Source organism: Pseudophryne corroboree, chromosome 11 (assembly GCF_028390025.1).
Source record: "Pseudophryne corroboree isolate aPseCor3 chromosome 11, aPseCor3.hap2, whole genome shotgun sequence".
In the NCBI taxonomy this organism is placed as follows: domain Eukaryota; kingdom Metazoa; phylum Chordata; class Amphibia; order Anura; family Myobatrachidae; genus Pseudophryne; species Pseudophryne corroboree.
In genome coordinates this window covers 311,683,994-311,709,135 of record NC_086454.1, presented here as the reverse complement: position 1 = coordinate 311,709,135, position 25,142 = coordinate 311,683,994, and the positions used below count along the sequence as shown (strand labels likewise).

Here is a 25,142-nt window from a genome sequence, read left to right as displayed (position 1 = left end):
TGATCCGGATCATGACGCCCACAGATGACGGTGCCCTTAGCCAGAATTATTAAAAACCAGAATCGCTCCAGCTATACTGTATATGCATCACATTAACATCTAAATAAATGTACATCACCCGAGCAAAGTTTAAGAGAGCAATACAAAGGAACAATATAAAGCAACAATATAAAACAATAATAAATACAGCAGTAGTATCACAATGGTATAAAAAGGGCACATCAATACTTCACATCACTGCTACAACAATACAGCATCATATTGCAGGTAATCAATTGTATCGTATACCGAAACACTGTTGTATACAGGGGATCATTCCAAGTTGATCGCTAGCTGCTTTCGGTCGCTGTGCAGCGATCAGGCAAAAAAATGGCACTTCTGCGCATGCATATGCGGCGCAATGCGCACATGCGTCGTACTGTTACAACGACTGTTGTAGTTTCAAACAAGGTCTAGCGAAGCTTTTCAGTCGCACTGCTGACCGCAGAGTGATTGACAGGAAGAGGGCATTTCTGGGGGTCAACTGACCGTTTTCGAAAAAACGCAGGCATGGCTGGGCAAACGCAGGGCGTGTTCATGTCATCAAAACAGGAACTGAACAGTCTGAAGTCATCGCAAGCGCTGAGTAGGTCAGAAGCTACACTGAAACTGCACAAAATAATTTTGTAGCCGCTCTGCGATCCTTTCGTTCGCACTTCTGCTAAGCTAAAATACACTCCCAGTGGGAGGCGGCATAGCGTTTGCACGGCTGCTAAAAACTGCTAGCGAGCGAACAACTTGGAATGACCCCCACAGCCCGTGATCAGTCTGTTGTATGGCACTTTGCACAAGCTGTCACAATCTTCGTTCCTTATGGCTACAATCCATGGTGGTGATAGGTTTCTAAAATTTCTGAGGTGCGAGTCCAATTGGAAAGACCAAAATGTCAATTTGGGCTTACATTGCTTTCTGTTAATTTAGCTCTTACGGAATAATGTTTAATATGTGTTTTTATGCACAACAGTGGTTTGTTATAAAATACAATTGATTACCTGTAATATGATGCCGTATTGTTGCAGCATGTTTGTGGCAGGGCATGCTGGGATGTGTAGTTCTACATGTTAAATACCCCTGCTGTAGAATGTAATAATGTACAATAGATGCCGCTGTCTCTGCACAGGGATTCCTGCCCTTTCCTGTTTCTGTGGACGGCGTCTTTTTACCCAAAACAGCAGAAGAGATTTTGGTCGGCAAGGAAAGCAATAAGGTCCCATTTCTCCTTGGAGTGAACAGTCAGGAGTTTGGCTGGACACTGCCTCAGGTAGGACACTGTGGGGGCACATACGGAAAAACATAAAATGCCTACGCACAAAAAAATCAGAGTTTATGTGTGAAAATAATAGGATTTTAATTACCTACCGGTAAATCCTTTTCTCGTAGTCCTCAGAGGACACTGGGAATCCATTTTGTACCATGGGGTATAGACGGATCCATTGCTAGTGTGCGCTGGCTCCTCCCTCTATGCCCTTCCTACCAGACTCAGTCTAGGAAACTATGCCCGAGGAGACGGGCATACTTTGAGAGAAGGATAGATGAGGAAAGTGGTGAGATTACGAATCAGCACACACAGAACAAGAGGAAAGTCATGCTAACCAAACTTGAAAACCGGAACAGCATCAGCTGATCCAAACAACAGTAGTTAAACAAGTATCCATGCAGGAAGAACGCAGCACCGGGCGGGCGCCCAGTATCCCCTACGGACTACGAGAATAGGATTTACCGGTAGGTGATTAAAATACTATTTTCTCTTACATCCTAGGGGATACTGGGAATCCATTTAGTACCATGGATAAGTACTCCCAAACTGAGTGAGAGGTTCCTGCAGTACTGATTGACCAAACTGAAGGTCCTCATGTAGTATCGATCTTGTAAAACTTAGCAAACGTGTTCGAACCTGACCAAGTAGCTGCTCAGCAGAGCTGTAAAGCCGAGACTCCCCGGGCAGCCGCCCAAGAAGAACCCACCGACCTAGTAGAGTGGGCCTGTACAGATTTTGGAACTGGCAAGCCTGCCGTGGAATAAGCATGCTGGATAGTGAGCCTCATCCTGCGTGCAATAGACTGCTTTGAAGCAGGACACCCAATTTTATTGGGATCATAGAGAACGAACAGTGAGTCCGATTTCCTGTGACGAGCTTCAAAGCCCTCACAACATCCAAAGACTTTGAAGTAGCAGAGGTGTCCGTAACAACCGGACCCACAATAGGTTGGTTGATGTGAAACGCGGACACCACCTTAGGAAGAAATTGCTGACGAGTCCTGAGTTCAGCTCTGTACTCATGAAAAATTAGGTAGGGGCTCTTGTGAGACAATGCCCCTAGCTCCGACACATGTCTTGCTAAAGCTAAGGGCAACAGTGTGACGGTCTTCCACGTTAGGTACTTTACTCCTACCTCCTGTAACGGTTCAAACCAGTCCGATTGGAGGACCAAATTGAGGATCAAGGTGCCGTGGGAGGCATAAAGGGAGGTTAGATGTGTAGAACACTTTTCAAGAACATCTGGACTTCAGGGAGAGAAGCCAATTGTTTCTGAAAGAAAATGGACAAGGCTGAAATCTGGACTTTAATGAAGCCTAGACGTAGGCCCACATCCACTCCCGACTGCAGAAAGAGCAGGAAACGTCCCAGATGAAATTCCACCGTAGAATATTGTCTGCTCTCACACCAAGAGACATATTTCTTCCAGATATGATGGTAATATTTAGACACTACCCCCTTCCTGGCTTGGATCATAGTCGGAATGAAGTTATCAGGAATCCCTTTCCTGGCTAGAATCAGCCGGTCAACTTCCATGCTGTTAAAAATAGCCACGGTAAGTCTTGATAGACGAACGGGCTTTGTTGCAGAAGATCCTCGCGCAGAGGTAGAGGCCATGGATCTTCGATCAGCATCTCAAAAAGATCCCCATACCAGGCCCTTCGAGGCCAGTCTGGAGCAATGAATATTGCTTGAACCTTTTCCCTTTTCATTATTTTTAGAATTCTTGGGATCAGAGGAAGTGGAGGAAATGCGTACACCAGCTGGTAGACCCACGGAGATGTCAGAGCGTCTACTGCCGCTGCTTGTGGGTCTCTCGACCTGGAACAATACCGCTTGAGCTTCTTGTTGAGTCGAGAGGCCATCATGCCGATCTGTGGATATCCCCACCGACGTGTCAACCTCCGGAAACCTCCAGGTGAAGGCACTACTTCCCCGGTTCTAGATCGTGTCTGCTGAGGAAGTCTGCTTCCCAGTTGTCTACTTCCGGAATGAAAACCGCCGACAATGCCACGGTGTGTTTTTCTGCCAAGAGGACAATTCTTGACACCTCTGACATCGCTGCTCTGCTTTTTGTTCTGCCCTGTCAGTTTATGTACGATACCCACGTCAGATTGTCCGACTGGACTTGAATGGCCTGATTCCAAAGTAGAGATGAGGCCTGCAGAAGGGCATTGTAGATAGCCCTGAGTTCCAGGATGTTTATTGGAAGGATGTCTTCCTGACTTGACCATCTTCCCTGAAACTGCACCCCCTGGGTGACTGCTCCCCAACCTCTGAGGCTTACATCTGTGGTTAGCACAATCCAATTCTGAATCTCGAACTTCCGACCCTCGATGAGATGAGAAGTCTGTAGCCACCACAGAGGGGAGATCCTGGCTTTTGGCGACAGACGGATCTTCTGGTGCATGTGAAGATGCGATCCGGACCATTTGTCCATTAGATCTAGCTGGAAGGACCTCGCATGAAACCTTCCATACTGAAGCGCCTTGAGAGGCCACTATTTTCCCCAGAAGGCGAATGCACAGATGCACAGAGATCCAGGTTGGCTTCAGGACAGCCAAACCATCGACTGGATTACCATAGCCTTTTCCAAGGTAAGGAACACTCTCTGAGACTCTGTGTCCAGTATCATTCCCAGGACAGGAAACCTCTGTGTCGGTTCCAGGTGAGATTTTGGTAGGTTCAGAATCCACCCGTGATCCAGGAGTAGTCTGGTTGAGAGGCCAATGCTGTCCAACAACCGCTCCCTGGACGGTGCCTTTATCAGAAGATCGTCCAGGTCCGGAATTATGTTCACTCCCTGTTTGCGGAGTAGAAACATCATCTCCACCATCACCTTGGTGAACACTCTCGGTGCCATGGAGAGACCAAAAGGCAGGTCCAAGAACTGGTAGTGACAGTCCTGCAGTGCAAACCGTAGATAAGCCTGATGAGGCGGCCAGATCAGAATGTGAAGGTACACATCCTTGATATCCAGAGACACTAGGAATTCCCCCTCCTCCAGACCTGAGATCACCGCTCTCAGAGACTCCATCTTGAATTTGAACACTCGTAAGTATGAGTTCAACGACTTGAGGTTCAGAATCGGCCTCACCAAACCGTCCGGTTTCGGTACTACAAACAAGTTGGAATAGTTACCCATGTTTTGCAGATGAGGTGGAACTGGAACAATTACCTGGGTCTGTACCAGTTTTTGAATGGCGTCCTGTAAAGTTATACTTGCCTCTTGTGAAACTGGTAAGCCTGATTTGAAGAATCTGTGAGGTGGGAGCTCTTGGAACCCCTGTCTGTAGCCCTGGGATATAAGATCTATGACCCAGGGATCCTGGCACGATGTTGTCCAGATGTGACTGAAGAATTTTAGTCGGGCTCCCACCTGCCAGTCTTCCAGGCATCTCGGTCCACCGTCATGCTGAAGGTTTTGAGGAAGCAGATGTTCCTGTGAACTGGCAGTTGCTGGTTTGCGTGGTTAACCTATAGTGCCTCTGGTGGCGGTAGAATAACCTCTGGGCTTACCCCTAAACTTGGCAGTCCGAAAGGACTGCAAATTGTGTCCAGAGTAGGCCTTCCTAGCTGGGGGAGCTGCAGAATGAAGGTATGTGGACTTACCCGCAGTAGTTTTGGAGATCCATTTGTCTAGTTCATCTTCAAATAAGGCCTTGCCTGTGAAAGGTAGGCCTTCCACGCCTTTTCTGGAGTCAACATCTGCAGTCCACTGGCGTAGCCATAGACCCCTGCGTAGTGCAGCTGCTAGCTGTAGTGCGTACATTAAGCAAGCCTATTTCTTTTATGGCTTCTACCATAAAGTTTGCAGATCCTTGTATATGTTTCAGGAGCAAAACAATCTCCCCTTGAGGTAAGGTATCTAACCCCTCAATTAGGTTACCCGGCCATATAGCATTGGCTCGTGTAATCCACCCGCATGCTATAGTAGGTCTCTGGGCAACCCCCGCAGCTGTATATAAAGATTTGAGCATAGTCGCCATTTTGCGGTCAGCTGCGTCTTTCAGGGAGGCTGCACCTGGGACAGGCAATACAATTTTCCGTGAGAGCCTGGATACTGATGCATCCACTATTGGTGGATGTTCCCATATTTTTTCCTATCCCCCAGAGGAAAAGGTAAGGATGATAACAACCGTTTAGGGATTTGAAATTTCCTATCAGGATTAACCCACAGTTCTTCAAACAGGGTATTTAATTCCTTTGACACAGGAAAAGTGGCTGAGGATTTCTTTATTATATTAAAATAAGATTCCTCACTCTCCTCTGTCACCTTATCAGGGATACTCAGAACTTCTCTGCTAGCTTCTATAAAAACCTCTATTCCCTGCGACAGTGTACCCTCCCCCACCTCTGAGTCCACCTCACCCTCCTCCATGTCTGACCCTTCATTATCTGAGTCAGACTGCAGGATATGGGCCACAGTGCATTTTTGCGGACAAATGGCAGGGGACTGAGACGCTGGTTTGGGTACGGAGTCTCTTTTCATAAACTCAGTCATAGATTGTCTTAAGTATTGCGTCTCTTTCTCATTCTGAGATAACTTAGTAGAGATTGTGGAAATCATTCCCCTAAATGGAGTCCAGCCATGCTGGTACTGCTCCACTAGCTAGGAAGGGACACTACATTGAGTACACACTAGTGAACCCCCTGGGGACGAGGAACACTGTGCCTTACATGAAACACATACTGTAACAGTGACAGCACACATGCAGGAAAAGGTTAAATGCACAATTAACCTACAAAGAGCCCTTCCAGGGAGTATAGACCCAGCACACAGCGCCCTTAACGCTAATGCCAAGCTTAGCCAGATCGAAGACTACGTATCTAGATTAGGGAATTAGGTGGACATTTACTAAGCAGTGATAAGAACTGAGAAGTGAGCCAGTGGAGAAGTTGTCCATGGCAACCAATCAGCACTGAAGTAACATTTATAATTTGCATACTATACAATGATACAGAGCTGCTGATTGGTTGGTGGGGCCACTTCTCCATTGGCTCACTTCTCCGCTCTTATCACTGCTTAGTAAATGTCCCCCTTAGTACACTAATAATCGCTCCCCCTCCCCCCCATCCTCCCGCTATGGCCCCCTGGTGCCGCTGAGGTAATCTGGAGTCTCTCCGGAGGAGCTGCGCATCCCTGTCAGTCAGCGTCTGTGTGAGCTGCAGAAGGAAAATGGCGCTGGTGAGCTGCTGGACCCGCTCATAGTGAATCCCCGCCCCTTCAATGGCGCACGGTCTTTCCGCTCTGTTTTATACTGGCTGTATGTGTCTTGTGCATAAAATGGAGACATACTCCTTTTATGTTGCCAGTCTGGGTACTGTGTCCGCTGTTCAGCTTCTGTGTCCGTACACAGCGGGAGACGCAGTCTGCCCCATTTAGAGGCTGTGTGTCTCCGTACCCTCATGCCGCCATAATGGCCAGCAACCCGCTAACCGGGACGCTGGGTTAGTACTCACCACTCTTCATTCTTCTGGCTCTGTTAGGGGTGGCGGCATGCTGCGGGAATGTACGCTCGCTGTGGTGGTTCCCTTGCGAATAGTTCCCTCAGGAGCTAGTGTCCTGTCAGCGGGGAAAGGGGACCATTAACCCTGAAGAGGTTGGGCCGTTCCCCCCCTAAGTCCCACGAAGCAGGCAGGCTGGTGCCATCCAGTCCTGCCTGAAAATAACAAACTCAGAAAATAAATGCAGAAAACTCTTCAGGAGCTTCCATAGACCTGACCGGCTCCTCCGGGCACATTTTCTAAACTGAGTCTGGTAGGAGGGGCATAGAGGGAGGAGCCAGCGCACACTACCAATTTCTTAAATTGCCCATGGCTCCTAGTGGACCCGTTTATACCCAGAGCCGGCCCTAGGTATAGGCAAACTAGGCAATTGCCTAGGGCATCTGGTATGCCTAGGGGCACAAGCAGTTTCTGCTGATTAAAATGATATGCGGCATGCCTATATTCTGTGTGTAGCATTTCGTATGCAGATACAGCCACAGTCACACACAGTATATAGGCATGCCACATATCATTTTAATCAGGAGAAGCTGCTTGTGAATCCTAGCCACATAGCAATGCAAATAATTTACATTTCCATCAAAAACAGGCACCCGACATTAGCAGAGCTACCAGTTGACTCGCATCAGGCATTTCCTGTTGCATGGTGTATGGAGACAAGATTTATGAGGACACATCTGTATCCAAGCAGAAGCAGAGGTCACAGTGTTAGCGGCCGTGTGAGTGCTGTGTGTGTGTGTGTGTGTGTGTGTGTGTGTGTGTGTGTGTGTGTGTGTGTGTGTGTGTGTGTGTGTGGGTTAGTTGTGCAATAGTATTCAGCATATATGTAAGGGTCATTATGCGTTTCATGTGTATAAATGCATTAATTATGTGCAGCAAATGCGTAAAGAGCACTATGTGTGTCATTATGTTTATAAGGGCACTAATACTGTGCGTCATATGTGTAAGGAACATTATATGTATAAGGGCATTAATAAGGGTTGGCATAATTTGTATGGTGCATTATGTGTATAAATGCATTACTAATGTGTGGCATTATGTGTATAAGGTGCACTACTGTGTGGCGTAACATATAGAAAGGGCACTACTGTGTGGCCTAATGTGAATAAAGAGCAATATGGTGTGTTGTAATGTGAATAAGGAGCAATATGGTGTGGTGTAATGTGAATAAGGAGCAATATGGTGTGGTGTAATGTGAATAAGGAGCAATTCAGTATGATCTTATGTGAATGAGGGGCACTACTGTGAGGAGTAATGTATATAAGGTAAAGTGGTACTACTGTGTGATGTAATGTGAATAAGGGACACTATCGCATGATAATTGTGAACAAAGTTGCAGTACTGTGTGGCATAATTTTAATTGGTAGTTCTATTGTGTGGCCATACCCCTTCCCAGCAAGAACACATACCTTTTTGGGCTGTGCGCCGAATGTGCACATTGTTCTTATTTAAGTTACAGGGGGTAGGAAAACCAAAAAAAGGACTGCTATGGGTGAGGGGTGATGGTGCTGGGAAAGGGGTGCAGGGCCAGAGGGGGAACTAACGTTGGTGCTAGGGGGCACCAGCCAAAATCTTGCTTAGGGCATCATATTGGGTAGGGCCGGCTCTGTTTATACCCCATGGTACTAAATGGATTCCCAGTATCCCCTAGGACGTAAGAGAAAGATATTTTATTAACTTAGAATTTGATATTATTAATTTACAGTATATTGTATTGTCTTTTTTTGTTTTATTTTTTGTCGTGCAGATGTTTAAAATGACATCAGTAACAAAAAAAATACACAGAGAATTGCTGCCATCGGCACTTGGAAGTATTCCCATGCTGGTAAGATAAGATGTGCAATAATCACATTTATATAATTACATGGGGGGTAATTCCAAGTTGATCGCAGCAGGATTTTTGTTAGCATTTGGGCAAAACCATGGCCCTCATTCCGAGTTGTTCGCTCGGTATTTTTCATCGCATCGCAGTGAAAATCCGCTTAGTACGCATGCGCAATGTTCGCACTGCGACTGCGCCAAGTAACTTTACTATGAAGAAAGTATTTTTACTCACGGCTTTTTCTTCGCTCCGGCGATCGTAATGTGATTGACAGGAAATGGGTGTTACTGGGCGGAAACACGGCGTTTCAGGGGCGTGTGGCTGAAAACACTACCGTTTCCGGAAAAAACGCAGGAGTGGCCGGAGAAACGGTGGGAGTGCCTGGGCGAACGCTGGGTGTGTTTGTGACGTCAACCAGGAACGACAAGCACTGAACTGATCGCACAGGCAGAGTAAGTCTGGAGCTACTCAGAAACTGCTAAGTAGTTAGTAATCGCAATATTGCGAATACATCGGTCGCAATTTTAAGAAGCTAAGATTCACTCCCAGTAGGCGGCGGCTTAGCGTGTGTAACTCTGCTAAATTCGCCTTGCGACCGATCAACTCGGAATGAGGGCCCATGTGCACTGCAGGGGAGGCAGATATAACATGTGCAGAGAGAGTTAGATTTGGGTGGGGTGTGTTCAATCTGCAATCTAATTTACAGTGTAAAAATAAAGCAGCCAATATTTACCCTGCACAGAAACAAAATAACCCACCCAAATGTAACTCTTTCTGCACGTTATATCTGCCTCCCCTGCAGTGCACATGGGCCCTCATTCCGAGTTGATCACTCGCAAGGCGAATTTAGCAGAGTTGCTCACGCTAAGCCTACGCCTACTGGGAGTGTATCTTAGCATCTTAAAATTGCGAACGATGTATTCGCAATATTGCGATTACAAACTTCTTAGCAGTTTCAGAGTAGCTTCAGACTTACTCTGCCTGTGCGATCATTTCAGTGCTTGTCGTTCCTGGTTTGACGTCACAAACACACCCAGCGTTCGCCCAGACACTCCTCCGTTTCTCCAGCCACTCCTGCGTTTTTTCCGGAAACGGTAGCGTTTTCATCCACACGCCCATAAAACGCCGTGTTTCCGCCCAGTAACACCCATTTCCTGTCAATCACACTACGATCGCCGGAGCGAAGGAAAAGCCGTGAGTAAACATACTATCTTCATAGCAAATTTACTTGGCGCAGTCGCAGTGCGAACATTGCGCATGCGTACTAAGCAGAAAAACGCTGCGATGCGAAGAAATTTACCGAGCGAACAACTCGGAATGAGGGCCATGGTTTTGCCCAATTGCTAAAAAAAATCCTGCAGCGATCAACTTGGAATTACCCCCATGATGTGTAATAATAACACTTAAATTACACAATGCACTAGTTGCATTTCATACAATTATATATATTATATAGAGCTGTTCTGTTTCTACTGTATGTACTTTTCAGGTATTTTTAGGACGCGGTGGCGTGTTACTAGTTCACTACATACCAGTTTATTGTGTACTCTGTATGTTTAACCACCAATTTTGCAGGGTTTGAATTCCAGTGGCATTCCTTTTGTTATGGAGGAGTTCTTTGGTGGCACAAGCGATCCGTCTGAGCTCCGTGACCGATTGCTTGACGCGTGCGGAGATGTGATGTTTGTTATACCTGTGCTAAAGGCTGCGAAATACCACCGAGGTACGAGGCACAGCTATGACATCAGTGATGCTCATTATGTTCCTGTTGTTCCATTACTGTTTATATGATATCAGGTCTGAACTGCGCGTGTGCCGCAATGCACATGTGCATGCCAGAGATGCGATCGGCATCTCAGCCCAGCGATCACCTCTGCCTGATTGACAGGCAGAGGCGTTGGCTGGGCGGGAGGGGTCGGGCTGGCGGCATTTTGCCACCGTTTTGGGTGCGGTATCTGTGCAAAGCAGGCGTGCCCGTACCATGCGGGGGGCGGGCCGTGGCGGCTGTGTGACGTCACACGCAGCCGCTGTGACCCGAGATGCGGCAAGTAGCTCCCTGCGCAGGTGGGGAGCTACTTATCAAGTGCAAAAGCATCGCCGCTGTGCGATGCTTTTGTACTTGTGCGGGGGGGGGGGGGGGGGGGTTAGGGCCTGACATGCGGGGCGGACTAGCCCTGTGCTGGGCGTCCCCCCGCATGTCGGAGTAAATGACCGTAGATGTGCTAAATTTAGCACATCTATGATCAATTCTGAATTCCCCCCATTATTCCCCCCAAGGTTATGTAATACTGCCTGTTGATTGCCGTTGCCCAAGTGTATGGATGACGCAAAGCATTTGGGAAAACAGCACGTTCGTGTGATAAACCCCCAGTGATGCCCCCACTGTGTATGGACATAGGTGGTAATGATGAGCAATGGGTTCCAGCAAGGGTATTGTCATCATAGCGTTATATACACATGTATTTTAGTTATTATTGCTGACGTTCTATGGACACAGATCCCGCATCGCACCTGACGCCTGCTCTTATCCTTCCCTGTTAGATTCTGGCCTCCCCGTCTACTTTTATGAATTCCAGCACCGGTCATCAATGTTTCAGGACACGAAACCAGACTTTGTGAAAGCCGATCACACGGACGAGCTCATTTATGTGATGGGAGGTCCTTATCTGAGGAACGGTGTGGTGTTCGCTGGTAAGTCACGTAAGCAGCAAGACACACGACGATCAGTTATGTTGTTCTAGACTGTCAGGAGGAGCATTATACAGAGCACATTGTTTTATGGAAAATGGCGTGCTTCTTATCATATAGGGGAGCGGTATCAGCAGTGAAAATAGTGGAGAGGTTGCCCATAGCAACCAGTAAGCTTTGAAGCAGCATTTATCAAGTACATTCTATACAATTATAGGTAGTAGCTGATTGGTTGCCATGGGTAATGTCTCCATTGGCTCACTCTTTTCACTGCTTCATACATCTCCCCCTAAAAGAGATACCATGACTCTATACCTGTAATGGTCACCTCCCTGTTTCATCTGCCCCTGTCCATCTAGTAAAACCTCCACACGTTTCAGGGTGCGCAGGCTGATGTAGTATGTCAGGGCACTGGGCGAGGCTTGATCAGAGGTTCCCAACCATACCCTTTCATCCTCATTCAGCTGTAAACTGTCTGCGGCTTGTTGAGGGCACCAGGAAGTGGTCGCTGATTGGATAGTATTTCCCAGGTGCAAAACCCACCAAGTGTTACTGGTTGTGATAATAATGGACTAACATGCAAAAAAAGATCTTGTTGTTTTAATGTTCTATGTAGAGATGTGCGGCGGGCACTTTTTTCGTGTTATGTGTTTTGGTTTTGGATTTGGATCCTCGCTTATGTTTTGGATCTGGATTTGGTTTTGCCAAAACCACCCTTTCGGGTTTTGGTTTTGGATCTGGATGATTTTTGAAAAAAAACATAAAAACAGCTAAAATCACAGAATTTGGGGGTAATTTTGATCCTACTGTATTATTAACCTCAATAACATTCATAGCCACTCATTTCCAGTCTATTCTGAACACCTCGCAATATTGTTTTTAGGCCAAAAGCTTGCATCAAGGTCACTGGATGGCTAAGCTAAGCGACCCAAGTGGCCGACACAAACACCTGGCCCATCTAGGAGTGGCACTGCAGTTGCAGACAGGATGGCACTTTTAAAAACTAGGCCCCAAACAGCACATGATGCAAAGAAAAAAATAAGAGGTGCAAGATGGAATTGTCGTTGGGCCCTCCCACGCACCCTTATGTTGTATAAACAGGACATGCACACTTTATCAAACCAATCGTTTCAGCGATAGGGTCTGCCACACGACTGGGGCTGAAATTATTGGTTTGTTTGGGCCCCCACAAAAAAAGAAGCAATTAATCCCCCCACCAAAAAAGAAGCAATTCATCTCTCCTTGCACAAACTGGGTCTACAGAGGCAAGATGTCATCCTCATCCTCATCCTCCGATTCCTCACCCCTTTCAGCATGTACATCCTCCTCCTCCTCACAGATTATTACTTTGTCCCCACTGGAATCCACCATCACAGGTCACTGTGTACTTTCTGGAGGCAATTGCTGGTAAATGTCTCCCTGGAGGAATTTATAATTAATATCCATGAATATCATCTTTACATTTTCTGGAAGTAACCTTGTACGCCGATTGCTGACAAGGTGACCGGCTGCACTAAACACTCTTTCGGAGTAAACACTGGAGGGGGGGGGCAACTTAGGTAAAATAAAGCCAGTTTGTGCAAGGGCCTCCAAATTGCCTCTTTTTCCTCCCAGTATACGTACGGACTGTCTGACATGCCTGACATGCCTGTCTGACACCCATATAATTCTCTGCCATTCTTTCAATGGTGACAGCATCATATGCAGTGACAGTAGACATGTCAGTAATCGTTGGCAGGTCCTTCAGTCCGGACCAGATGTCAGCTATCGCTCCAGACTGCCCTGCATCACCGCCAGCGGGTGGGCTTTGAAATGTTATCCTTTTCCTCGCAGCCCTAGTTGCATGAGAAAATGAAGGAGGAGCTGTTGACTGGTCACGTTCCGCTTGAGTTGACAATTTACTCACCAGCAGTTCTTTGAACCTCTGCAGACTTGTGTCTGCCGGAAAGAGAGATACAACATAGGCTTTAAACCTAGGATCAAGCACAGTGGCCAAAATGTAGTGTTCTGATTTCAACAGATTGGCCACCCTTGAATCCTGGAAAAGCAAATGAAGGGCTCCATCCACAAGTCCCACATACTTCGCTCTGTCTTAGCTCCTGCTTCAATTTCTACAGCTGCTTCTGCAAAAGCCTGATGAGGGGAATGACCTGACTCAAGCTGGCAGTTTCTGAACTGACTTCACGTGTGGCAAGTTCGAAGGGTTAGAGAACCTTGCACAAGACGGAAATCATTCTCCACTGCGCTTGAGTCAGGTGCATTTACCCTCCTTTGCCTATATCGTAGGTGGATGTATAGGCGTAAATGGCCTTTTGCTGCTCCTCCATCCTCTGAAGCATATAGGGGTCATTCTGACCCGCTCGCTGCTTTTTATCGCAGCCGAGCAAATGGGTACCCACTGCGCATGCTCCGGCACCATAGTGCGCCAGCGCATGCCAGGCGGCCGAAGGCCGTAGCAGGGCTGCGATCGCCTCTGCCTAATTGACAGGTAGAGGCAATCGCGATGCGGGAATGGACGGAATGGTGGCATTTGGCCGCCGTTTTGTGGGCGAAGTCTGGCCAACACAGGCGTGGCCGGGCAGTGCGGGGAGCCACTGCGGGCCAGGGAGTGACGAGTAGCTCCCAGCCAGCACACTAAAGTTGTGCTGGTTGGGAGCTACTCTTGAAGTGCAAAGGCATCGCCACTGTGTGATGCCTTGGCACTTCACGGGGAAGGGGGTTGCCGGCACTGACATGTCTGAGTGCCTGATCATAGCTGTGCTAAATATAGCACAGCTATGATCAACTTGAAATGACCCCCATAGAATTCCACCTCGTTACCAACTCTTGCTTCAGGTGATTGCAGGGCAGTTTCAGGAGTGTTTGATGGTGAACCAGTCTTTGGCACAAGGTGGCTGAATGCCAAAAGTGGCCCACAATTTTTAGGGCCACCGACAGCATCTGCACACCCCTGTAATTTAAAAAAAAAATTCTGCACCACCAAATTAATTGTATGTGCAAAACATGAGACGTGCTGGAATTTGCTCAGATGTAATGCACGCATAATTTTGGTGCCGTTGTCCGATATCACAAATCCCCAGGAGAGTCTAAGTGGGGTAAGCCATTGTGCGATGATGTTCCTCAGTTTCTGTAAGAGGTTGTCAGCAGTGTGCCTCTTACAGAAACCGGTGATACACAGCGTAGCCTGCCTAGGAATGAGCTGGCATTTATGAAAAGCTGCTACTGGTGCCGCTGCTGTTGTTGCTGCGGGAGGCAATACATCTACCGAGTGGGCTGTCACAGTCATGTAGTCCATAGTTTGCCCTGTTCCCCTTGTCCACATGTCCATGGTTAAGTGGACACTGGATACAACCGCATTTTTCAGGACACTGAGGAACCTTTACTTAATGTCCCTGTACAGTCCGGGAATCGCTTTCCTAGTGAAGTGGAATCTAGATGGGATTTGGTACCGGGGACACACAACCTCCATCAATTGTCTAAATCCCACTGCACCAATGGCGGATACCGGATGCACGTCTAACACCAACATAGCTGTCAAGGCCTCCGTTATCCGCTTTGCAGCAGGATGACTGCTGTCATATTTCATCTTCCTAGCAAAGGACTGTTGGACAGTCAATTCCTTAGTTGAAGTAGTACAAGTGGTTTTCCGACTTCCTCTCTGGGATGACGATCGACTCCCAGCAGCAATAACAGCATCAGCAGCAGTAGGCATTACACTCAAGGATCCTCCGAAGGAATCCCGGTTAGGAGAGGACTCGTCAGTCATGCCAGTGACATGGCCTGCAGGACTACCGACGTTCCTGACTGAGGAGGAAATTGACGTTGAGGGACTGCTGACGCTATTACCCAAAGTTTCTGAACTTGACAATTACTTCTGATGAATGCGCTGCAGGTGACGTATAATGGAGGATTAGAGATGAGCGGGTACAGTTTTCCCACCTGACTCGGAAACTAGAATGAGGCAAAACGTCATCATCCCGCTGTCTGATTCTCGCGGGTTTGGATTCCATATAAGGAGCCGCGTGTCCCTGCCATTTTCACCACAGCATTGGAGAGTGTAGAGAGAGGACGTGTCTCCGTCCTCAGTGTCCTGCATCAGTTCAGAGTTAGTGTCATGTGCTGCATCAGTCCTGTCACAGTGGTTGTGTCCTCTGCTGCCATATGTCCAATGCTGCTGTATAAATCCAGTCCATTTTAGTGGTGCTATGTTGTCCTGCATCATACAGTAGTGGTGTCTTGTGCTGCATCAGTCCAGTCACAGTGGTGGTGTCCTCTGCTGCCATATGTCCAGTGCTGCTGTATAAGTCCAGTCCACTGCAGTGGTGCTGTGTTGTCCTGCATCAGTCCAGTGGTGGTGTCCCTGGGCTGCTGTATATGTCCAGTGGTACTGCCGTATATGTCCATTGATAATGCCGTATATGTCCAGTGATACTGCCTTAAATGTCCATTGATACTGCCGTATATGTCCATTGATACTGCTGTATATGTCCATGGGTACTGCCGTATAATTCCAGTGATCTTGCCGTATAATTCCAGTGATCCTGCCGTATATATAAAGTGGTACTAGCGTATAAATCCAGTCCAGTGATACTGTCGTATATGTCCAGTGATACTACTGTATATGTCCATTGATACTGCCGTATATGTCCAGCGGTACTGCCGTATAATTCCAGTGATCCTGACGTATAATTCCAGTGATACCTGCCGTATAATTCCAGTGTTACTGGTGTATAAATCCAGTGATCATGCTATATAATTGCAGTGATCCTGGCATATAACTCCAGTGATCCTGCAGTATAATCCCAGTGATCCTGCCGTATAATTCCAGTGGTACTGGCATATAAATCCAGTCCAGTGATGCTGCCGTATATGTCCAGTGATACTGCCGTATATGTCCATTGATACTGCTGTATATGTCCAGTGATCCTGCCGTATAATTCCAGTCATCCTGCCGTATAATTCCGGTGATCCTGCCGTATAATTCCAGTGGTACTGCCGTATAAATCCAGTCCAGTGATCCTGCCGTATAATTCCAGAGATACTGCCGTATATGTACAGCGGTACTGACGTATAATTGCAGTGATCCTGTCGTATAATTCCAGTGGTACTGGCATATATTAATCCAGGGATCCTTCCGTATAATTCCAGTGGTCCTGGCGTGTAATTCCAGTGATACTGCCGTATATGTCCAGTGATACTGCCGTATATATCCAGTGATACTGCCGTATATGTCCAGTGATACTGCCGTATATGTCCATTGATACTTCTGTATATGTCCAGCAGTACTGCCGTATAAATCCAGTGATCATGCCGTATAATTCCAGTGATTCTGACGTATAATTCCAGTGTTACCTGCCGTATAGTTCCAGTGTTACTGGTGTATAATTCCAGTGATCCTGCCGTATAATTCCAGTGATCCTGACATATAATTCCAGTGGTACTGGCGTATAAATCCAGTCCAGTGATGCTGCCGTATATGTCCATTGATACTGCTGTATATGTACAGTGATCCTGCCGTATAATTCCAGTCATCCTGCTGTATAATTCCAGTGATCCTGACGTATAATTCCAGTGGTACTGGCGTATAAATCCAGTCCAGTGATACTGCCGTTTAATTCCAGAGATACTGCTGTATATGTCCATTGATACTGCCGTATATGTCCAGCGGTACTGTCGTATAATTCCAGTGATCCTGCCATATAATTCCAGTGGTACTGGCGTATAAATCCAGTGATCCTTCCGTATAATTCCAGTGATACTGGCGTATAAGTCCAGTGATACTGCTTTATATGTCCAGTGATACTGCCGTATATGTCCATTGATACTGCTGTATATGTCCAGCAGTACTGCCGTATAAATCCAGTGATCATGCCGTATAATTCCAGTGATCCTGCCGTATAATTCCAGTGGTACTGGCGTATAAATCCAGTTCAGTGATACTGCCGCATATATCCAGAGGTATTGCCGTATATGTCCATTGATACTGCTGTATAATTCCAGTGATCCTGATGTATAATTCCAGTGATATCTGCTGTATAATTCCAGTGGTACTGGTGTATAAATCCAGTGATCCTGCCTTATAATTCCAGTGATCCTGCCGTATTAATTCCAGTGGTACTGGCGTATAAATCCAGTCCAGTGATGCTGCCATATATGTCCAATAAAACTGCTGTATATGTCCAGTGATCCTGCTGTATAATTCCAGTCATCCTGCCATATAATTCCAGTGGTACTGACTTATAAATCCAGTCCAGTGATCCTGCCGTATATGTCCAGTGATACTGCCGTATATGTCCATTGATACTGCCGTATATGTCCAGTGGTACTGCCGTATATGTCCAGTGGTACTGCAGTATATGTCCAGTGGTACTGCTGTATAATTCCAGTGATCCTACCGTATAATTCCAGTGATCCTGCCGTATAATTCCAGTGGTACTGGCGTATGAATCCAGTCCAGTGATACTGCCATATATGTCCAGTGATACTGCCGTATAATTCCAGAGATACTGCCGTATATGTCTAGCAGTACTGCTGTATAATTCCAGTGATCCTGCCGTATAATTCCAGTAGTACTGCCGTATAAATCCAGTGATCCTTCCGTATAATTCCAGTGGTACTGGCGTATAAATCCAGGGATACTGCCATATATGTCCAGTGATACTGCTGTATAATTCCAGAGATACTGCCGTATATGTCCATTGATACTGCTGTATATGTCCAGCAGTACTGCCGTATAAATCCAGTGATCATGCCGTATAAATCCAGTGATCATGCCGTATAAATCCAGTGATCGTGCCGTATAATTCCAGTGATCCTGCCGTATAATTCCAGTGGTACTGGTGTATAAATCCAGTCCAGTGATACTGCCGCATATATCCAGAGGTACTGCCGTATATGTCCATTGATACTGCCGTATAATTCCAGTGATTCTGATGTATAATTCCAGTGATACCTGCCGTATAATTCCAGTGGTACTGTTGTATAAATCCAGTGATCCTGCCATATAATTCCAGTGATCCTGCTGTATAATTGCAGTGTGTCACAACTGAGGGTTGGAGACCGTGACTGGGAGCCTCAGTTGTAGGGGCTGTGGGGTATTTGAACTTAGGAGGAGCTATGTGACTCCTGGACATGCGTAATGACAGCAGCAATGAATGCCCGAGGGCGTGACCACGACAACTGGAAATGCCTTAAGTGCTTTTATTAAATAAAAAGTCAAATAACGTGCAAAAGAACAATAGAAAGTCACACGTGATAATTAGGTGCACATTTGGTAAAGACCAGTAACCTGGAATATGGAGGAAAGTTCTGTAAACAATAAATTAAGCTGGGGTTCGCTGGAAGATGAGTAATGAAGCTGGAGTGCGCAGGAATACAGAGAATGTAAATGGAGGAAGGCTGCTGGAAAGCCAAAGTTCTGACCCAGGTGAATCAGGGTGGACTGTAGAGGGTTAATCACTGGAGAGTCGGGTTACCCTGCAGAGTGTAATCACCAGGGAGTCATGCTGTACTGCAGAGAAAGTCCATGGGAGAACTGCTCACTGGAAACACTGAAGACCATTGAAGCACTGACATCTATCTGGCCCAGACACAGGATACTTATACCTGCAGCTATGCAGGCATTGGCTGGGCAATTATGCAGATTTCAGAGCCAGTAGATTGGAGGAGCTGGAACATGTGATTGCATCCAACATGGCTGCGCCCATGAACACACACAGAAGGGGAATAAACTACTATAGGAAAGGTGTAACAATGGTGATGAAGGCCGCAGTAGCAGAATCACATGCACCCAGACACGCACAGCGACCACAGGGACAGTCTCAGGAGGCATTTGGAAGGTAAATACTAATAAGGAATTACCTGGATCATGACAGTACCCTCCCCTTTAGGAGTGACCCCAGGACACTTCTTAGGCTTGAGGAGGAAATCTGGCGTGGAAATCCTGAAGCAACTGGATTGCTAGAAGTCCTCCCAATCTTCTTCATCTGAAAGGACTGAGGAATAACCTGTAGAAGGTTCCTTTCCTGGATTAGAAGTACGAGAAAATTGTGCTTTTGAAGCTAGCACTCCACTAAGGCTTAAATTAAATCTTGTTCTAGAACGAGGACTTTTCATACAGAGACCTGTAGAGCTTTTTGGTAATTCTGGAACCTCTTCATGCGTGAAGGCATAACAGGAAAGAGCAGGACCTCCCATAATGTAGCTTGAGTCATTAACAAATTCACCTTCGGAATGTGAATTGAATCCTGATGAACTTGAACTGGCTGGAACCAGAGGAGTCTTTGGACTGACGGATAGGACTTGATTAGATTCGAAGGTGCTGGAATCGGCTGGAACCGAAGGAGGCTTACTGGAATCGGCTGGAACCGAAGGAGTCAGAATCCGGTTGGAACCGGAATGAGTGGTATCCAAGTGTTCAGTTAGACCATCCTGGACCTGGTCCATGCTGGATGCCAACAGGGTGGTGCTCTCTGAAAATGGCAAACAGGAGTTCATAACTGCTTCTGTAGCACAAAATTTCCATCTGGGAACTCGGCTCTGGATACTTCGCTTGGGGCTGAAATTTCGGTGACCCCTCCTGGGGTTGACGAATCAGACACCTCTCTCAGGGTTGTTTTCTCCAGCACCCCTCCTGGGGTTGACAGATCAGAAACTCCTTTTTGAGAAGACTCATATGCCCCTAGTAGAGCTTGAACATTGGATACCTTTCCTGGAGCTGTAGAAACAGACGCCCCGTCTTGGGCTGCAGAAACAGACGCCCCGTCTTGGGCTGCAGAAACAGACACCCCGTCTTGGGCTGCGGAATTAGATTTTCCTTTGGTGAAGAAAGTCTCATTAAATCTCTTTTGTTTCCCGGAATTGGAAATGGGGCTCCTGGACACAGGACCCCAATTGTAGAATTGGGTTTTTCTTTGATCAACTTTTATATTTTTCTTGACTGGCTCAGAAGGAGCTGAAGATTCCACATAGGAAGGTTTGTAACTATGAATGCTGTGATGTGGAGATCTATCCCACTTCCTTGGCTTACGGAGAGAACAGTCTTTAATAAAGTGATCAGAACCCCCACAGTAGAAGCAGAGTTGAAACTGCATGCGACGCTTGCGTTCCTCTTCAGAAAGTCTAGACCGTGGCTTACGCTGGAACTTATCTTTACTTGGAGCAAGGGGAAACGACTTGGACATAGAGAGATTGGCAGCTGTTGCATCTGTGTTCTCAGCAAACTGTGGGTAGGCTTTCATGGAGATGGGAGCAGAGATAATAGGAGTATCACAGAGACACTTTGAAATTACTGGAACGATGCTAGAGAGAAGGTCTTGTAACTGAACCAACAGTTGACTGAGAGTCAGGACACTGGATGCCCCTGAACCATTAAGGGTTACTTGGATTACATCCAGCCGGGTGGAAAGGCCCTGGAGACAGCGAAAAACTTGACCCTGTGCAGCCTCCAGAAGTTCTAAGCGTGCTGCAAGTCGTTGCATCGGGTTAAACGCTTGGGCCTGGTCTCCGGCCAGATCCATTAGGTCAGTGCTTACTGTCACAACTGAGGGTTGGAGACCGTGACTGGGAGCCTCAGTTGTAGGGGCTGACGGGTATTTGAACTTAGGAGGAACTATGTGACTCCTGGACATGCGTAATGACAGCAGCAATGAATGCCCGAGGGCGTGACCACGACAACTGGAAATGCCTTAAGTGCTTTTATTAAATAAAAAGTCAAATAACGTGCAAAAGAACAATAGAAAGTCACACGTGATAATTAGGTGCACATTTGGTAAAGACCAGTAACCTGGAATATGGAGGAAAGTTCTGTAAACAATAAATTAAGCTGGGGTTCGCTGGAAGATGAGTAATGAAGCTGGAGTGCGCAGGAATACAGAGAATGTAAATGGAGGAAGGCTGCTGGAAAGCCAAAGTTCTGACCCAGGTGAATCAGGGTGGACTGTAGAGGGTTAATCACTGGAGAGTCGGGTTACCCTGCAGAGTGTAATCACCAGGGAGTCATGCTGTACTGCAGAGAAAGTCCATGGGAGAACTGCTCACTGGAAACACTGAAGACCATTGAAGCACTGACATCTATCTGGCCCAGACACAGGATACTTATACCTGCAGCTATGCAGGCATTGGCTGGGCAATTATGCAGATTTCAGAGCCAGTAGATTGGAGGAGCTGGAACATGTGATTGCATCCAACATGGCTGCGCCCATGAACACACACACAGAAGGGGAATAAACTACTATAGGAAAGGTGTAACAATGGTGATGAAGGCCGCAGTAGCAGAATCACATGCACCCAGACACGCACAGCGACCACAGGGACAGTCTCAGGAGGCATTTGGAAGGTAAATACTAATAAGGAATTACCTGGATCGTGACACAGTGATCCTGCCGTATAATCCCAGTGATCCTGCCGTATAATTCCAGTAGTACTGGCGTATAAATCCAGTCCAGTGATGCTGCCATATATGTCTAGTGATACTGCCGTATATGTCCAATAAAACTGCTGTATAATTCCAGTGATCCTGCCGTATAATTCCAGTAGTACTGCTGTATAAATCCAGTGATCCTTCCGTATAATTCCAGTGGTACTGGCGTATAAATTCAGTGATACTGCCATATATGTCCAGTGATAACGCCGTATAATTCCAGAGATACTGCCGTATAATTCCAGAGATACTGCCGTACATGTCCATTGATACTGCCGTATATGAACAGCGGTACTGCCGTATAATTCCAGTGATCCTGCCATATAATTCCAGTGGTACAGGCATATAAATCCAGTGATCCTTCTGTATAATTCCAGTGATACTGGCGTATAAGTCCAGTGATACTGCCGTATATGTCTAGTGATACTGCCGTATATGTCCATTGATACTGCTTTATATGTCCAGCAGTACTGCCGCACAAATCCAGTGATCATGCCGTATAATTACAGTGATCCTGCCGTATAATTACAGTGGTACTCACGTATAACTCCAGTCCAGTGATACTGCCGCATATATCCAGTCATACTGCCGTATATGTCCATTGATACTGCCGTATAATTCCAGTGATCCTGCTGTATAATTCAAGTGGTTCTGACGTATAAATCCAGTGATCCTGACGTATAATTCCAGTGGTACTGGCGTATAATTCCAGTGGTACAGGCGTATAAATCCAGTCCAGTGATACTGCCGTATATGTCCAGTGATACTGCCGTATAAATCCACTGATCCTGCCGTATAATTCCAGTGATCCTGCCGTATAATTCCAGTGGTACAGGCGTATAAATCCAGTCCAGGGATCCTGCCATATATGTCCAGTGGTACTGCCATATAATTCCAGTGATACTGCCATATATATATATATATATATATAAGAAGCGAGATAAATCGCACATACTTTCCAATCTTTTGCTGGGTACACGGTGAGACAATCAGTATAAAGTAGTTTGTGGACCTTCCACATAAACCATAAGTAGCAAAAATTTTAATTCATTTAATCCATATCAATTTTCCAAAAGTCCAATGTGCAAGCATAGGCATAGATAATCAAATGATACTTAGCAGTTCAATGCATCAAACGAGTGGCAGCTCCTACAGCTGTTTCGGTGCTGAAGCACCTTCATCATGGGAATAGCCATCAGTGTACTCGGCCATAGCCAAACACCACATATATATATATACCAATACAATCACCAATTAACAAAGTGCAAAAACCTGTCCATTCAATCAGTGTCCAGGTGCTCACCATCATATGTGTAAAACGAGGGTCATCCTGCTCCTCCCCCGTCATCGCATCCCGCCATAGTTCCCTCATGTCGACCTTTAGACCTGTCGACCTAGCACATGTCGACCTAGAAACCCTGTCGACCTTCCATCCATGTCGACCTAGTGACTGTCGACCTATAGTGGTCGACCTACACATTGTCGACCTAGATACTGTCGATTTGATGAACCACACCCATATATATATATATATATGCCCTGTTGCAAAGCGGTTTACTGAGGCCATAACAACTATGCTGGTGCAGTTCCAACCCTAGATGGGCCAGGTGTTTGTGCCGCACGCTTGTGTCTCTTAGCTTAGTCATACAGCTACCTCATTGCACCTCTTTTTCTTCTTTGCATGATGTGCTGTTTGGGGCCTTTTTTTAATTCTGCCATCCTGTTTGCCACTGCAGTGCCACTCCTAAATGGGCCAGGTGTTTGTGCCGCACACTTGTGTCGCTTAGCTTAGTCGGTGCAACGTTTTGGCCTAAAAACAATGGCCCTCATTCCGAGTTGATCGCTCGCAAGGCGATTTTAGCAGAGTTGCACACGCTAAGCCGCCGCCTACTGGGAGTGTATCTTAGCTTCTTAAAATTGCGAACGATGTATTCGCAATATTGCGATTACAAACTACTTAGCAGTTTCAGAGTAGCTTCAGACTTACTCGGCATCTGCGATCAGTTCAGTGCTTGTCGTTCCTGGTTTGACGTCATAAACACACCCAGCGTTCGCCCAGACACTCCCCCGTTTCTCCGGACACTCCTGCGTTTTTTCCGGAAACGGTAGCGTTTTTATCCACACGCCCCTAAAACGCCGTGTTTCCGCCCAGTAACACCCATTTCCTGTCAATCACACTACGATCGCCGGAGCGAAGAAAAAGCCGTGAGTAAAAATACTATCTCCATTGTAAAATTACTTGGCGCAGTCGCAGTGCGAATATTGCGCATGCGTACTAAGCGGAATTTCACTGCGATGCAATGAAAATTACCGAGCGAACGACTCGGAATGAGGGCCAATATTGTGAGGTGTGAGGTGTTCAGAATAGACTGAAAATTAGTGGAAATTAATGTTATTGAGGGTAATAAATACCATAGGATCAAAATTACCCCCAAATTAGGTGATTTTAGACGTTTTTATGTTTTTAAAAAAAATCATCCAGATCCAAACCAAAACACGAAAGGGTGGTTTTGGCAAAACCAATCCAAAACCAAAACACGAGCAGGGAATTAGAACCAAAACCAAAACACAAAACATGAAAAGTGCCCGCCGCACATCTTTGATATTTTCCAGTGGCGGCTCCTACATACGTTTGGTACGGGGGCTGTTGTTGCCCCCTTGCCCGGAGAGGAGACAGCCAGTCCTAGAGTCCCAGCACCTGTGCAGTGAATCCGGCAGGTGCAGGGACCGGTGCAGACGTCACAGTATGAATGGGCAGTTCCCCTTTACAGGGGTTTCATAACTGACACCAACAAATGTTAATAAATGTTTTAAGCCGCACTGAAACAGATGCGTTTAGAAAAAACCTGTATTGTGGGGGGGGGGGGGGGGGGGGTTTATATCTGTTCCTTTTTAAAGTCCTTTTAATAGTTATTAGAATTTTAACCACTAAAAAATCTTTTTCATTTCTTCCCAAGGTGACGCTACCGATGAAGAAAAAGCCCTAAGCAGAACAATCATGGGTTATTGGGCAAACTTTGCCCGTAATGGGTAAGAGCGTAGAACTTAATGCTGTTATATCATTGTCTGTACGCCAGGCATAGGCCGCCTGTGCAATGCCGAAACAGGGCAAATATGCCAAACCGCTCATAGCTGCTGCCGTAATGTTACATTGGGGGGCTTATATATTACAGTTATGGTTTATGGCTCACATCTTACATTAAGAAGGAGAAACTGGAGGGTCACATACGCAGTGTTAGCAGTATAGGCTCTGTTGGGAGCGAGGGGATTGGTGTTCTGTTTTATGAGATTTAGGGCCTAATTCTGAGGTGATCGCAGAAGCAAATATGTTAGCAGTTGGGTAAAACCATGTGCACTGCAGGGGTACAGATATAACATGTGCAGAGAGAGTGAGATTTGGGTGGGGTG

The 25,142-nt window shown here is 46.5% G+C and overlaps 1 protein-coding gene across 5 annotated transcripts in view; it reads left to right on the top strand.

The window, feature by feature from the left end:
- The window catches only part of LOC134969577 (fatty acyl-CoA hydrolase precursor, medium chain-like), a 131,164-nt gene that overhangs the window by 101,987 nt on the left and 4,035 nt on the right, over positions 1 to 25,142 (top strand). For 4 of the 5 annotated variants that reach the window (XM_063945624.1, XM_063945622.1, XM_063945626.1 and 1 more), the window contains 5 exons: positions 1,160 to 1,300; positions 8,552 to 8,629; positions 10,202 to 10,349; positions 11,168 to 11,317; positions 24,692 to 24,764. In XM_063945624.1, coding sequence (XP_063801694.1) covers positions 1,160 to 1,300; positions 8,552 to 8,629; positions 10,202 to 10,349; positions 11,168 to 11,317; positions 24,692 to 24,764 — 590 coding nt within the window. The remainder of the gene's footprint in view (positions 1 to 1,159; positions 1,301 to 8,551; positions 8,630 to 10,201; positions 10,350 to 11,167; positions 11,318 to 24,691; positions 24,765 to 25,142) is intronic. The other variant, XM_063945623.1, reaches the window with a different exon arrangement.